The sequence below is a fragment of the Amblyomma maculatum genome, chromosome 3, assembly GCF_055883805.1.
Source record: "Amblyomma maculatum isolate TAMU_Amacu chromosome 3, ASM5588380v1, whole genome shotgun sequence".
Lineage (NCBI taxonomy): Eukaryota > Metazoa > Arthropoda > Arachnida > Ixodida > Ixodidae > Amblyomma > Amblyomma maculatum.
The window spans coordinates 11,516,120-11,528,691 of record NC_139346.1 but is presented as its reverse complement, the minus strand read 5'-3'; the positions used below and the strand labels follow the sequence as shown (position 1 = coordinate 11,528,691).

Sequence of the window (12,572 nt, the reverse complement as noted above, 5' to 3'; positions counted from 1 at the left end):
ATGACGGGATCGGGCCACACGGGATAAGAATTGGGCTGGTAATGATGAGGAGTAATCGGGCGTAGAGAAGAAGGAAGTGTCGAGGATTGTAGGAGGACGGCCGAAAACGAGGAAAAATGGGGAGTAACCGGTAGTCCTCTGTACTGCAGTGTTATAGGCGAATGTGACGAATGGTAGAACAGTATCCCAAATTCGATGATCCGGTGTGATGTAAATTGATATCATACCCGATAGGGTGCGATGAAATCGCTCAGTCAGTCCGTTAGTCTGGGGATAGTAGCTTGAGGTTGTCTATGGAGGGTGGATGACGCACGAAGAACTTCGGATACGACTGTCGATAAGAAGGCCGTCCCGCGGTCACTTAGAAGCACCCGAGGAGCGCCATAATGCAATAAAATTGACCTCAAAAATGCTACTTCTTCAGCGGAACCAGTCGGTACAGGGGCCATCTCAGCATAGCATGTAAGGTGTTCGACAGCCGTTATAATCCAATGGTTACCCCCACCATATAAGTCGATGCCTACTACGTCGAATGGCGTGGCGGGAAATGGAAGATGCTGTAGGAGGCCAGCGGGCGAAGAAGTCGACCGCTTGAGACGTTGGCACAGATGGCAGGAAGCGACGTATTTAGCTACGGTAGAAGATAGCCAGGCCAAAAGAATCGTCTTTTCACGCGGTGATATGTTTTGTTAAAACCAAGGTGACCGGCAGTAGCGTCATCGTGGAAAGCTGCCAGTATACGTGGGCGAAGCGCCCGCGGCATGACTGGGAGCCAACGAGTTCCATCAGGGCAATACACGTAGCGGCGTAGTATGCCATCTTCGAGCATGAAATTGCGAAGCTGTCGGCGAAGCCTAGCATTGGGCGGGTTCGAAGCGCCGATAAGGCGGTCGATGATGGGCCGGCAGTAGGCATCAGCTAATTGCTGCGAGCGGAGTGCGTGTTTGTGCTCAGAATCGTCAAAATAAACTGTTGTGATATGCGTCGGGGGAAGAGATGGTCGGCTGTGGTCAGAGATAGAAATGCGTTGCGAAGAAAAACAGCAGGCTTATTCCGTAAGTGGGCAGCGAGAAAGAGCAGCGGCGTCTTGGTGTTGGCGACCCGATTTATAAACGACGTCGAAATTGTATTCCTGCAGGCGTAGAATCCAGCGGCCAAGTCGGCCTCTCAAATTTTTCAGTGAGGACAACCAGCAAAGAGCATGGTGATCGGTCACAACTGTGAAGTGCCGAACATGGAGGTAGGGGCAAAACTTTTGAACAGCCCAGACGACGGCAAGACATTCCTGCTCGGTAATGGTGTAGTTTTTCTCAGCTGGAGCCAAGGTGCGACTGGCGAAGGCAATGACTTTCTCACGCGAAGTTGCATCGCGCTGCAGAAGGACAGCGCCAAGACCGTGACCACTGGCATTAGTGTGCAGGATGGTATGAGCGCTGTCGCTGAAGTGGCCAAGAACAGGATCTGATGTTAGGGCGTGCTTTAGGTCGGTAAAAGCAGTGTTGCACTGTTCAGTCCACACGAAAGAGCTGCGCGCTTTAAGTAGTTCAAGAAGTGGCGCCGCAATAGTTGCGAAATGCCTTATGAAACGCTGGAAATATGACGCCAGGCCGAGGAAACTGCGCAAATCTGCAGTCCGTTGCGGGCGAGGAAAGTTCAAGACCGCGTTGATTTTATCAGGGTCTGGACGAATGCCGTCATGGCTAACCAGATGTCCCAATATTTTAATTTCCTTCTGTGCAAAGTGGCATTTCTTGGTGTTGAGCTGAAGAAAGACACGTCAGGACTTCATTCAGGCGCGTGAGATGGTCGTTAAATGTTGCCGAAAAGATAGCAATGTCGTCCAAATAACATAGACAGGTTCTCCATTTTAGGCCACGAAGTACCGTATCAATCATTCTTTCAAATGTCGCTGGTGCGTTACACAAGCCGAAGGGCATAACATTAAACTCGCAAAGTCCATCGGGAGTTGCGAAAGCGGTTTTTTCTTTGTCACCCTCATGCATAGGTATTTGCCAATAACCTGAGCGGAGATCCAAGGTCGAGAAATATTCGGCGCCTTGGAGAGAGTCAAGGACGTTATCTATTCGCGGCATCGGGTAGACATCTTTACGGGTAATTTTGTTGAGCGCGCGATAATCAACACGAAATCGTACAGATCCATCCTGTTTTTTTAACTAATACTACTGGGGAGGACCATGGGCTTGTTGATGGACGAATAATATCGCGACGGAGCATGTCATTCACATTTCCTTCGATTACTTTTCGTTTCGATAGAGAAACCCGATAAGGTCGTCGGCGTACGATCGCGTTACCTTCAGTAATGATGCGGTGGTGTGCAACACTAGTCCGTCCCAGTGGTGGGAAAGTGGCATCAAAAATGGCTTGATGGGCTTGAAGCAATTCCAGCAATTCTTTGCGTTGGTGCGGCATGAGGTCCGGACTGATTGTCTTCGACAGCATGAGACGAGAGACGTGTGATGAATCACGTTGCTGAGGTAGCGGGGCGGTGAGCACCATCATGAACATAGGGCGAGCATCTACTATGCATGGCAGGGAAGTTCCTTTAGTGAGCACGAGGTATTCACGGGATGTGTTCGTGGCAGCTACTATCGCTGAGCCGCTGCGGAATCGTACAAGGCATGATGGGAAGGCAATTCCACGTGCAAGATGACGGTGAGATGGTGCGATGAGTACATTCCCGTCAGTGATGTGTTCCGAAACAACGGTAACAAGCTTTTCGCACTGTGGAGGCAATACAGTATCAACTGCGTCAATGAGGGAATGACGTCCTTCAGAAATGTCAGACAAAAAATCGCTGTCTTTCATAAGAATGACACGGTCACCACAAGAAAATAACGCTGAAGCGGTCGACAAAAACTCCCATCCAAAAATTATCTGATGCGCACACGGTGAAAGCACAGCAAACTGCACATGGTGGCAGACGCCGTCTATAGCAATTCGCACTGTACACTTTGATGAAGGATGTAGAGGGACGTCATTTGCTCCACGAAGTTCGGGTCCATCATATGGTGTCGTTACTTTTCGCAAACGGTGGCACAAATCAGCGCGAGTAACAGAAATTGCAGCCCCTGTGTCAATCAAAGCTTCGACCGGTAATCCTTCAGCTAAAACGGAAATCATATTGTATACAGGCGATGAGGAGGACTTTTAGTAAGTTCGCAGAGTGCAGTTTCACCTCCGGAAACTGCATCGCTCAGTTTTTCGAATGACGGACAGGAACAGTTGTTGCTGGTCGAAGTGGAGAAACAGAGCGGCGGTATGGGGAAAGGGACTGGCGTCGGGATACATGGGCACCACTTGGTTCAGACGAGGATACCGGCGGTGGAGAGGATCGACGAGGTGGGCTTGGAATAGGTCGTCGCTGATAATGTGAGGGTACGTCACTTTCGAAGGCGTCGTAACCACGCCGCTCGTTCTGAATGCGTCGACGACAGAAGCGGGATATATGTCCTCGTATTCCACTGTAGAAGCACACTGGGCGAGAGGGGCGTCAAGGTGCGTAATAGGGTGGCATAGGCTGAGCCGTCGTCACGGCGTTGATGTGGTTGTAGGGCGATGCCAGTTGGGGCGGCGGAACAACAGGAGGGGGTGATGCTGCGACGTGCGCGTAAGTCGATGCTAGGCGGGGTGCAGGAGGGTCGGACGCCATAGGTCGGGTGATGGTTGCCAACTCATCTTTGATGATGACGGAGACCGGCGTTATTAGAAGGTACTGAAGAATGATTGCACCCGTGTCGACAGACAGGCTTGAGGACTTGGAGCTCCTACCGGATGATGGCTCGAATCAGTGCCCGCAGATCCAGGTCAGCAGAGGTCGGGCCAGTAGCAATGCCGGGCTGCAATCGGGAAGACTGCAGCTGGTCGATGCGTTGGCAGGTCGCAATAATGGCGTCAACAGTAGAAGAATTCTGGGCAATCAGGGTTTTATAAGCCACAGAATTAATTCCTTTCAAGATGTGGTGTACGCGTTCAGGTTCCGGCATGGTGGGACTAATACGCCGGCAAAGTGCGTGTTGTGTTGTGTTGTGTTGTGTTTTGTGGCACATAGGCAGCTAAGGCCATCATGCGCCAAACTCGGGGTTTGCGCATCTGTTTGGTGAAAGGAAACGAGCGATTATTTTAATATACTAGAGTAGGTTTAGGATGTTGGCATCTTTTAAGAAATCAATGAGAGAAGACGTTTTAACCAGTGAATTTTCTCCTAATAGTAAGCTAGGATGTAGGGGAATGTAGTTGTCATAGAACTGTGGGAAATGCTTTTTTCTAAGTTGATCGAGTTTTATACAGGATATTAGGATGTGGTTTATGGTGACCACCTCTCTGCAGTGTTCACAAATGGGTTTGTCTTTCTTTGCTAGGATGAAGTTATGAGTCAAGTGGGTGTGTCCGATGCGAAGACGGCATAAGATTACTTCAATAAAACGTTCTTGATGGCTGCATGTTTTCCATTCTTTTATAACTGGCTTTACTAGGTGTAGCTTGTTATTAATTTCGCCATCCCATGCAGCCTGCCACTTTTGTCTCAGTGTTCTTTGTATGAATTTTATGGCATCATTATGTGGAATTTTCACCTTCTGTACTTGAGCAATGGAGGCGGCCGCGGCACATGCATCAGCCCTCTCATTACCGCTGATTCCTACGTGGCTTGGCACCCAGCAAAATTTGATATTAAGTCCTTGTGTTTTTGCTATCACTACATGATGGACTATGTCCCCTACTAAAGGTTCTGTAGCATTTTTTTGATGTAGTGATGTGAGTACGCTCAGAGAGTCTGTATAGATGATACTGTTTTTGATGTTTTTGTTGACTATTTGATCTATTGCTAGGGATAAGGCGTAGCATTCGGCAGTAAATATTGAGGCACACTGTGGCAACCTTACTGTTGTTTCCTGTTTGTCTTCTATTACTGCACTGCCTACATGAAATATTGTCTTTGAACCATCTGTATAGAATGCCTTGTGATCACTGTATTTCTCATTTAATGCCAAGAACTCTTGTATAATGTGTTCATGCGGTGTTTGTGATTTGCGAAATTGAGTTAATGTGAAGTCACACACAGCAGTGAAGTTGTACCAAGGTGGCAGTGGGTCAGGTCTCTGTGCAATATCAGGAAGTGCATCCAACAAGTGTAGTTCCCGGCACTGCTCTTCAAAACGGAGTATGAGAGGTCTGATGGATCGAGGTTTATTGATGTACAGTGTTCTTGAGGGGCAGTTTGTAAGTATAGAGTAACAAATATGTTTCGGTAACGAGCGGATTTTCAGAACGTATGAAAGTGTAAGCATTGCCCTCCTGTATTTTAGTGGCGGTTCGTTTGCTTCTACATACAGACTTGTCACCGGCGATGTCCTGTATGCACCGGTCGAAAGACGCAGACCCAGGTTATGCACTGGGTCCAGCCGTTTAAGGTATGACGGTCTTGCTGAGCCATAGACCACGCACCCGTAATCTAAACAGGAGCGTACCACTGAGCGATAGATATGGAGAAGACATGTCCTATCAGAGCCCCAGTGTCTCCTTGAGAGTACTTTAAGGATGTTGAGAGCTCGAGAGGCTTTGACTTTCAGGCTGTTTATGTGTGGGAGGAATGTGAGCTTCTTGTCAAACGTTAGTCCTAAAAATTTGTGTTCTTGCTTTATCGGGAGTATGGTTTCATTTAGGTGCAGGGTGGGATTGAGCTGCAGGCCTCTCCTCAGAGAGAAAAGAACGGCAACTGTTTTCTGAGGCGAGAACCTAAATCCATTTTTATCTGCCCAATTACTCAGTTTCTTTAATGCTAGTTGTATCTGTCGTTCACACGTCGATAGGCTGAATGATGTGCATGCGATTTGTAGGTCGTCAACATAAAGTGAGTACATAACAGACTGTGGGATTACTTTGGCTATGGAATTCGTTTTTACAATGAAAAGTGTAGTACTTAATATGCATCCTTGCGGTACTCCGTTCTCTTGTGTAAAGTTCCTCGAGAGTGTAGAACCGAGGCGTACTTGGAACGAGCGGTCGGACAAAAAATCTTTTAAGCAGTTCAACATTCTGCCGCGGATTCCTAGATCTGCCAGATCGCGAAGTATCCCAAATCGCCAGGTGGTGTCGTACGCTTTTTCCATATCAAAGAAAACTGCAAGACAGTGCTGTTTATGTATGAAGGCTTCTCGGACTGTGTTTTCAAGCCGAACTAGATGATCCAGTGTTGAACAAGCTCTTCTGAAGCCGCACTGGTGGGTATCAAGGAGTTCACGAGCTTCAAGAATGAACATTAACCTGGTATTGACTATGCTTTCGAATGATTTGGCAAGGCAACTAGTTAGGGCTATTGGCCTGTAACTAGTAGGAGAGTTTGGCAGTTTTCCAGGCTTCAGGAATGGTACAATGACAGCCTTCTTCCAAGCATCAGGCATTTTGCCTGACACCCAGATTTTGTTAAAAAATTTCAGGAGTGCTTCTACTGCAGGTTCGGTCAGATGGGCTAGCATTTCATAGTGTATCTCATCGGGGCCTGGTGCAGTTTTCTTGCCATTAGTTAATACTCTATGGAGTTCCTGAACTGTAATTAAGTTATTGTAGGGCTCGTTGGTATAACCATTTGTAGGAAGTCTCTGTTTTTCTGCCGTGTTTTTATACTTTAAGAAGGAGTCTGTGTAATGTAGGGAACTAGAAACATGAGAGAAGTGTTCTCCCAATAGGTCAGCCTGCTCGAGTATACTTGTTTGTGCATCAGGGGGTGTAAGGAAAGGAACTGCAAAAGGAGAGAATTTGCCATCGAGTTTGCGGACTTGCTCCCACATTTTCTTTGCTGTGACGGAACTGTTTATTGAAGACACATAACCTTGCCAAGATCTTTTTTCAGCATCACGTCGAATATTTCGAGCCTTAGCCCTTGCCTTTTTATATTTAATTAGATTTTCCTGTGTAGGGTATCGACGAAAAATTCCCCAGGCTTTGTTCTGCTTCTTTTTGGCCTCTCTACATTCCTTTGTATACCATATCTTTCCATTCCTTCGTACTATTCCCGAAGTCATGGGGATGGCTAAATGAGCAGCGGCAATGATACATTCTGTGAACTTTTCATTTTGCTCGTTGACATCGAGGCTGTCCGAAAAGAGTTTTTCTAAAGCGGCATGTTTTTGGAAGAGTGCCCAGTCGGCTAGATACAGTTTCCAACGCCGTGGTTTAGTAAAGGTGATTAATGGTGACGATGTTAGACTGATAATGATGGGAAGATGATCGCTTCCATAAGGGTTGTCAATAACATTCCATCTAAAATCAGTGAAAAGACTTGGTGAACAAAAGGACAAATCAATGCAACTCATTTTTCCAGTGCTTGAAGAACAGTAAGTGTGTTTGCCCGTGTTCAGGAGGCAAACATTGTTGTTGAGAATAAAATCTTCTAAAATCCGACCTCTGGCGTCCGTTTTTTCGCTTCCCCAAAAGGGTGAATGAGCATTAAAATCCCCTACTAAAATATATGGCTCCGGTAGTTGCATTAAGATTGCTTGTAAATCATTAAGTGTGATAGTGAAATGAGGTTCGATGTATAAAGAACATATTGTTATTGTTTTAAAATGCACCACGGTGACTGCAACAGCTTCAATTGAGGTTTTAAGGTTGATTCCTCGTGTCGCAACGCCACCTTGGACCACAATAGCAGTGCCTCCGGAGAGCCTGCTTGAATTCTGTCGGTCACAACGGAAGACTTGATATTTTTTAAGAAAGCTTTTGTTCTGTGGTCCGAGATTGGTCTCCTGGAGACACAACGCAACTGGAGAAAATGAATTTAAAATGTCAGTTATATCAGTGTAGTTGTGTAAAAGCCCGCGACAGTTCCAGTGAACTAGAAATGCCATGGTGGTGGATTAGTTGGGGATAGGGTTGGAAATCTATGTTGTTGGGTCTTTTGGACCCGTTATTGGGACTTTGTCCCTTCTTTTGCGCTCAAGAGAGCTTTGCCGCCGCTGCTGCGGAGGCGAGGGGGGCGATGTGTCCATCACATCTTCAGATGTGCTGGACCTTCGTGCAGAAGGCACGGATACATTTGTTTTTGACCTCGCCCCTTGGGGCAAGGCCTTTAGGCCTGCTGACCTGGGGGTCGGCATGACCTGTTTTGGGGGTAGTGGAGTAGCACTAGCTACATCCACAGGGGGCGCGGATGGCCCTGCACCACTGTCACTAGACGTGACCTGGGCAGATGCCGAGGTCTGCGATGACGCTGCGCCCTGTTGCGTCATCACAGAGTAAGTTGGATTCTGCACCAACGAAAGCCGCTTTCTTGCCTCTCCGAAAGTAATATTCTCCGTGACTTTCAAGGTTACAATCTCTTTTTCCTTTTTCCATGTAGGGCAAGATCGTGAGTAGGCTGGATGATTGCCTTCACAGTTTACGCAAACGTTTGCTTCGGTGTTACAGTTGTCTGTGCTATGTTCGTTGGAGGCACATTTTGCGCAGGTGAGGCGGCCTCGGCAGCTCTGGGAGCTGTGGCCATATCTTTGGCAATTATAGCAGCGGCGTGGGTTGGGAATGTACGGTCTGAGCTTGAGTTTTTGGTAGCCTACTTCAACTGCGTCAGGAAGGGTGCTCAGTGCAAATGTTAGCACAATGTGTTTAGTCTGAATCTCGTTATTGTCTCTCCTAATTTTGATTCGATAGACATTGGTTACATTTTGGTCTCTTAGTCCTTCTAGTAATTCCTCCTCAGTCACGTATTTGAGATCATTATCTGAAATGACTCCACGAACTGTATTGAGTGACCTGTGGGGGCTGATTGAGACAGGGATGTCCCCGAACGACGTAACGGTTGTTAGCTTTTCACTCTGATGGTTATACAGCACTTCTAGGAGGAGGTCACCATTTGGTAGTTTCTTAATTTTGTAGCCCTGACCTATGGCACCTGTGAGCGTCTTTGTCACTAGGAATGGCGAGATCTGACGGGCAGTTTTTTCTGCATGTTCTGAGTGCACGACATGGAAGCGGGGAAAGCTGTTGACATGTTTCGTAAAGAACTTGCTTGTCACATCGGTGCGCCCTCTCTTACTGGGAGGGCGATCAGTTTTAGAAATAAAAGAGGCCATGTAATTCAATTTTTGTTCGGTTATGATGCCAGCCACCCACCATGGAGTCCAACAAGGGGACGAGACAGGAGCTTGAGCAAGCACCCTGCCCACGCCAGCTGTACATCCTAACTATAACCTAATATGGTGCAACACAGGGTGGTTACTCCACACAAGGTTAACCCTCGCCGCCGGGAAGTAAGGGAAAAACTAAGAAGAGAGTAGAGGACAGGAGAGCTTTAGGACAGACGATAGGAAAGCGAAAGATGGAGGGGGAGGATAGGAAAAGGCGACTGCCGATTTCCCCCAGGTGGGTCAGCCTGGAGGTGCCGTCTATGGGAAGCGTGGGCCAAAGTGGTGTGTTGCCTCCGCCGAGGGGCCTCAAAGGTCCAAACACTCGGCATCGGCTCAACCACCAGGATCCCCTTTTCCCCAGACACGACGATGCCACGCACGGCTAAGCGTGGGTGCTCGGGGTCCGTGGTGTCGCACAAAACACACAAACACCTGCTTTAACAGGTGCCCCCTGCGGGGGCCGGCAAAGTGCAAGTATGGCCTCTATGTAAGACGCGTACGACTCATCGGGACCTTGGAGGCGAGAGGCGAGCTTGTTCTTCGCGACCTCAGTCCGAACTGCTGGGTCCGCGAAATATTGGTGGAACTGCTGCTTGAATGTGGTCTAGTTAGTGGTGTGGGGTTCGCGGTTAATAAACCAGGTTCTGGGGACCTCAATGAGGTAGAAACATTCAGAACTTTTAGAGCATCGTCCCACCGGTTGTAGTTACTGCAGCATTCATAGGTGTCCAGCCAGTCATCGACGTCTTCATCGCGACGACCAGCGACCAGCGGCGGGTCGCGTTGTCGTGTGGGCACAGTCCGAGGGGGTGGTGCAGCCGAGGTAGAGGGTCCTGCCCATTCGTGGGTACTCTCGATAGACATAACGATGGTGGCAGGCGGTAAACAGCGACCGGAAGGTAGCTCCAGCGAGAGGCAGGGCAAAAAACGGCAAGGGGATCAAGTCTCAACTCCGCCACTTTGGAAGGCCAGGTCGAGACGGCAAGGCAAGGGATGCCGTGTCTGGCGTTTATTCCGATGGACAAAGCCCAAGCGCGCGCCGGAGCCGGCGCCGCGGGACGATGATAATGGTATGTACAAGAGAAAGAAGATCATGGTATGTACAAATGAAAGAAGATCCGTGGAGGGCTCATAATATTTAGACTAATTTGGGAGCTCATCATCCTGTGGTCACTGCATAGAACTTTCCCGATTACCTGTACATCTTGCATAATGGCGAGGATTGAACACAGTATGAAGTCAATTTCATTTTTAGTCCCCCCGTTAGGAATTTTCCCTGTCTATTTCCGGTTCTTCCGTTTGCTGAAGAAGGTATTCACGATTCTTCAGTTATTGCGCACTGCAAACTCAACTAGTAACTCCCCTCTGCTATTCATAAAACCCAAGCCATAGTCACCGACTGCCTGGTCTCCTGCCTGCCTTTTCCCAAACTTGGCATTGAAGTCGAGCATTAGCAGAGTATACTGCGTCTTTATTTTTAGCATCGCCGATTCTACATCTTTGTAGAAGCTTTCAACTGCCTGGGCATCATAACTACATGTAGGTGCACAGGCCTGTAGAGCCTTCAGTTTATACCGCTTATTAGGCCTAATTACGATGCCAGCCACCCTCACATTACTATGGAATTCACCTATATTATCCGCTATATTCGTATTGACAAGGAAACTTACTCCTAGTTCTCTTCTCTCCGGTAAACCTCGATAACACAGTACATGCCCATCCTTCAGTACAGTATATACCTCATTCGGCCTCCTAACCTCACTAAGCCCTAGGACATCCCATTCCATACCCTCTAGTTCCTCTAACAGCACTGCTAAACTAGCTTCCCTAGCTATGGTTACAGCGTTAAACGTTGCCAGGGTCAGATTCCAATGGCGGCCTGTCCAACGCTGCCAGGAATTCTTAGCACCCCCTGCTGCGTCACAGGTCTGACCGCCGCCGTGGTCAGTTGTTCCGCAGCCGCTGGTGACTGAGAGCCGGGGTTTTAAGGGACTAATCATGAAAGGCATCGACCAATTACTACACCAGGGTGGCCAACTCCTGTTCTGGTGAGGGAGTGCATTGCCGGAGGTGTTCACTGGCATCAGGTCGCACCCCAAACTTGTTTATGGAATTCCATCGACACGCGGATTTGTTTTTATTCTTATCCTGTGGAACATTTCGCGGCACCGGGATTCGAGCCCCGCTCCCCATGCATGCGAGGCGGGTGCTCTGCCGCTACGCCACCGCTGCACCAAAAAGACTCGGGCAATATTTTTGCGGAATGTTGACTTTTTCAATACTTTTGTTGTGAGCTTATTGTGCAGCGCAAATGTCCGCTCTCTACCGTCGATGCCTACGCGGCTTGGAACTTAGCATAATGTTATGTTATGGCCCTGTGATGTTATCTTTGATATGTTGTGTATTATATTACGAAGTAATGGCATGGTTGCATTTTTAGAATTTAAAGCTGTAATTATGCTCAGCGCGAATCTGTGTAAATACCACTATTCTCGATGATCTTGTTAATAGTTCTTTTACAGCTTGCCGGACAGCATAGCATTCGGCTGTAAATATTGATGCACATTGATGAATTTTAGTCACTTTTTCGGACCACCCTTCCAATACTGCGCAACCAACATAAGAGTTAGTTTTTGAAGTCTGTGTAAAATTCGGTACGGTTACTGTATTTTTCTTTGAGGGTACAATATTCTTTTATGATATTGCGGCGAAACCTTCAAAACAGTATTTGTTGTTTTTTAACAGCGGCCGGCATACAGGCTTATCACTCTGATTCTGGACCGCGTATCAGTTCCGTAATCTTTGTTTGTTAATGCTCGATGTCGCGAGTCACCCCTTTATCAGTTTTTTGTAGCGCAAGATACACCGAGATCTGTCTCGAAGGTTCCGGCCACTCGGGTGTCTTTCCACAACGTTCCAGCCCGTGCTGGTAGCTGTTTGCGACGTTATCTAGATTGTTGTGTGCATCCTTTAAATTGAGCGTTGCCGAGTGTGACGAGCATTCTTTGTCTGACGACCGACGACCACGTTTGTTGCTATCGCCGCCGCCGAGTTGCTTAGTTCTTTTCCGGGCGCAAGTCAGCCCAATAAAGAGTTTCTTCAGTGCAATCATCGGCCCTTCATTTGTGTCGTCGACCTTGTCACCCCTACGTGACATCTGGTGGAGGTGTTGCCTTTGATCCTTCAAGCGAAGACCCAAGCCGTGTTCCTGTCGCCCTGGAAGACCAGAATACAGGTCGCCGAGCCAGCCGCCGACTTCAAGGCCTACAACCCGAACACGGTCTGCTGCCTGACCCATTCGATCTCAGAAGGCATCGACACTGACAATGGCCCAGCCTACTACAGCACCGGACCTATTCCGTCAGCCCACATTTGACATCAACCCGGCATTGACCCACAACAGGAAAGACCAGATTCTCAGTCTGCTTCGAA

General features: G+C 48.1%; 1 protein-coding gene across 1 annotated transcript; it reads right to left on the bottom strand.

Annotated features, from left to right (window-relative positions):
• Positions 1-7,898: 7,898 nt before the first annotated feature.
• Positions 7,899-9,583, bottom strand: LOC146194227 (uncharacterized). The gene has a single exon (XM_084597300.1). It carries the CDS (start codon positions 9,084-9,086, stop codon positions 7,899-7,901), a length of 1,188 nt encoding a protein of 395 aa, XP_084453426.1. The 5' UTR covers positions 9,087-9,583.
• Between the last annotated feature and the right edge of the window lie 2,989 nt (positions 9,584-12,572).

Excerpts from the sequence above, each read along its gene's own strand:
- LOC146194227 (XM_084597300.1), bottom strand. The coding sequence starts at position 9,086 with ATGGCCTCTTTTATTTCTAAAACTGATCGCCCTCCCAGTAAGAGAGGG.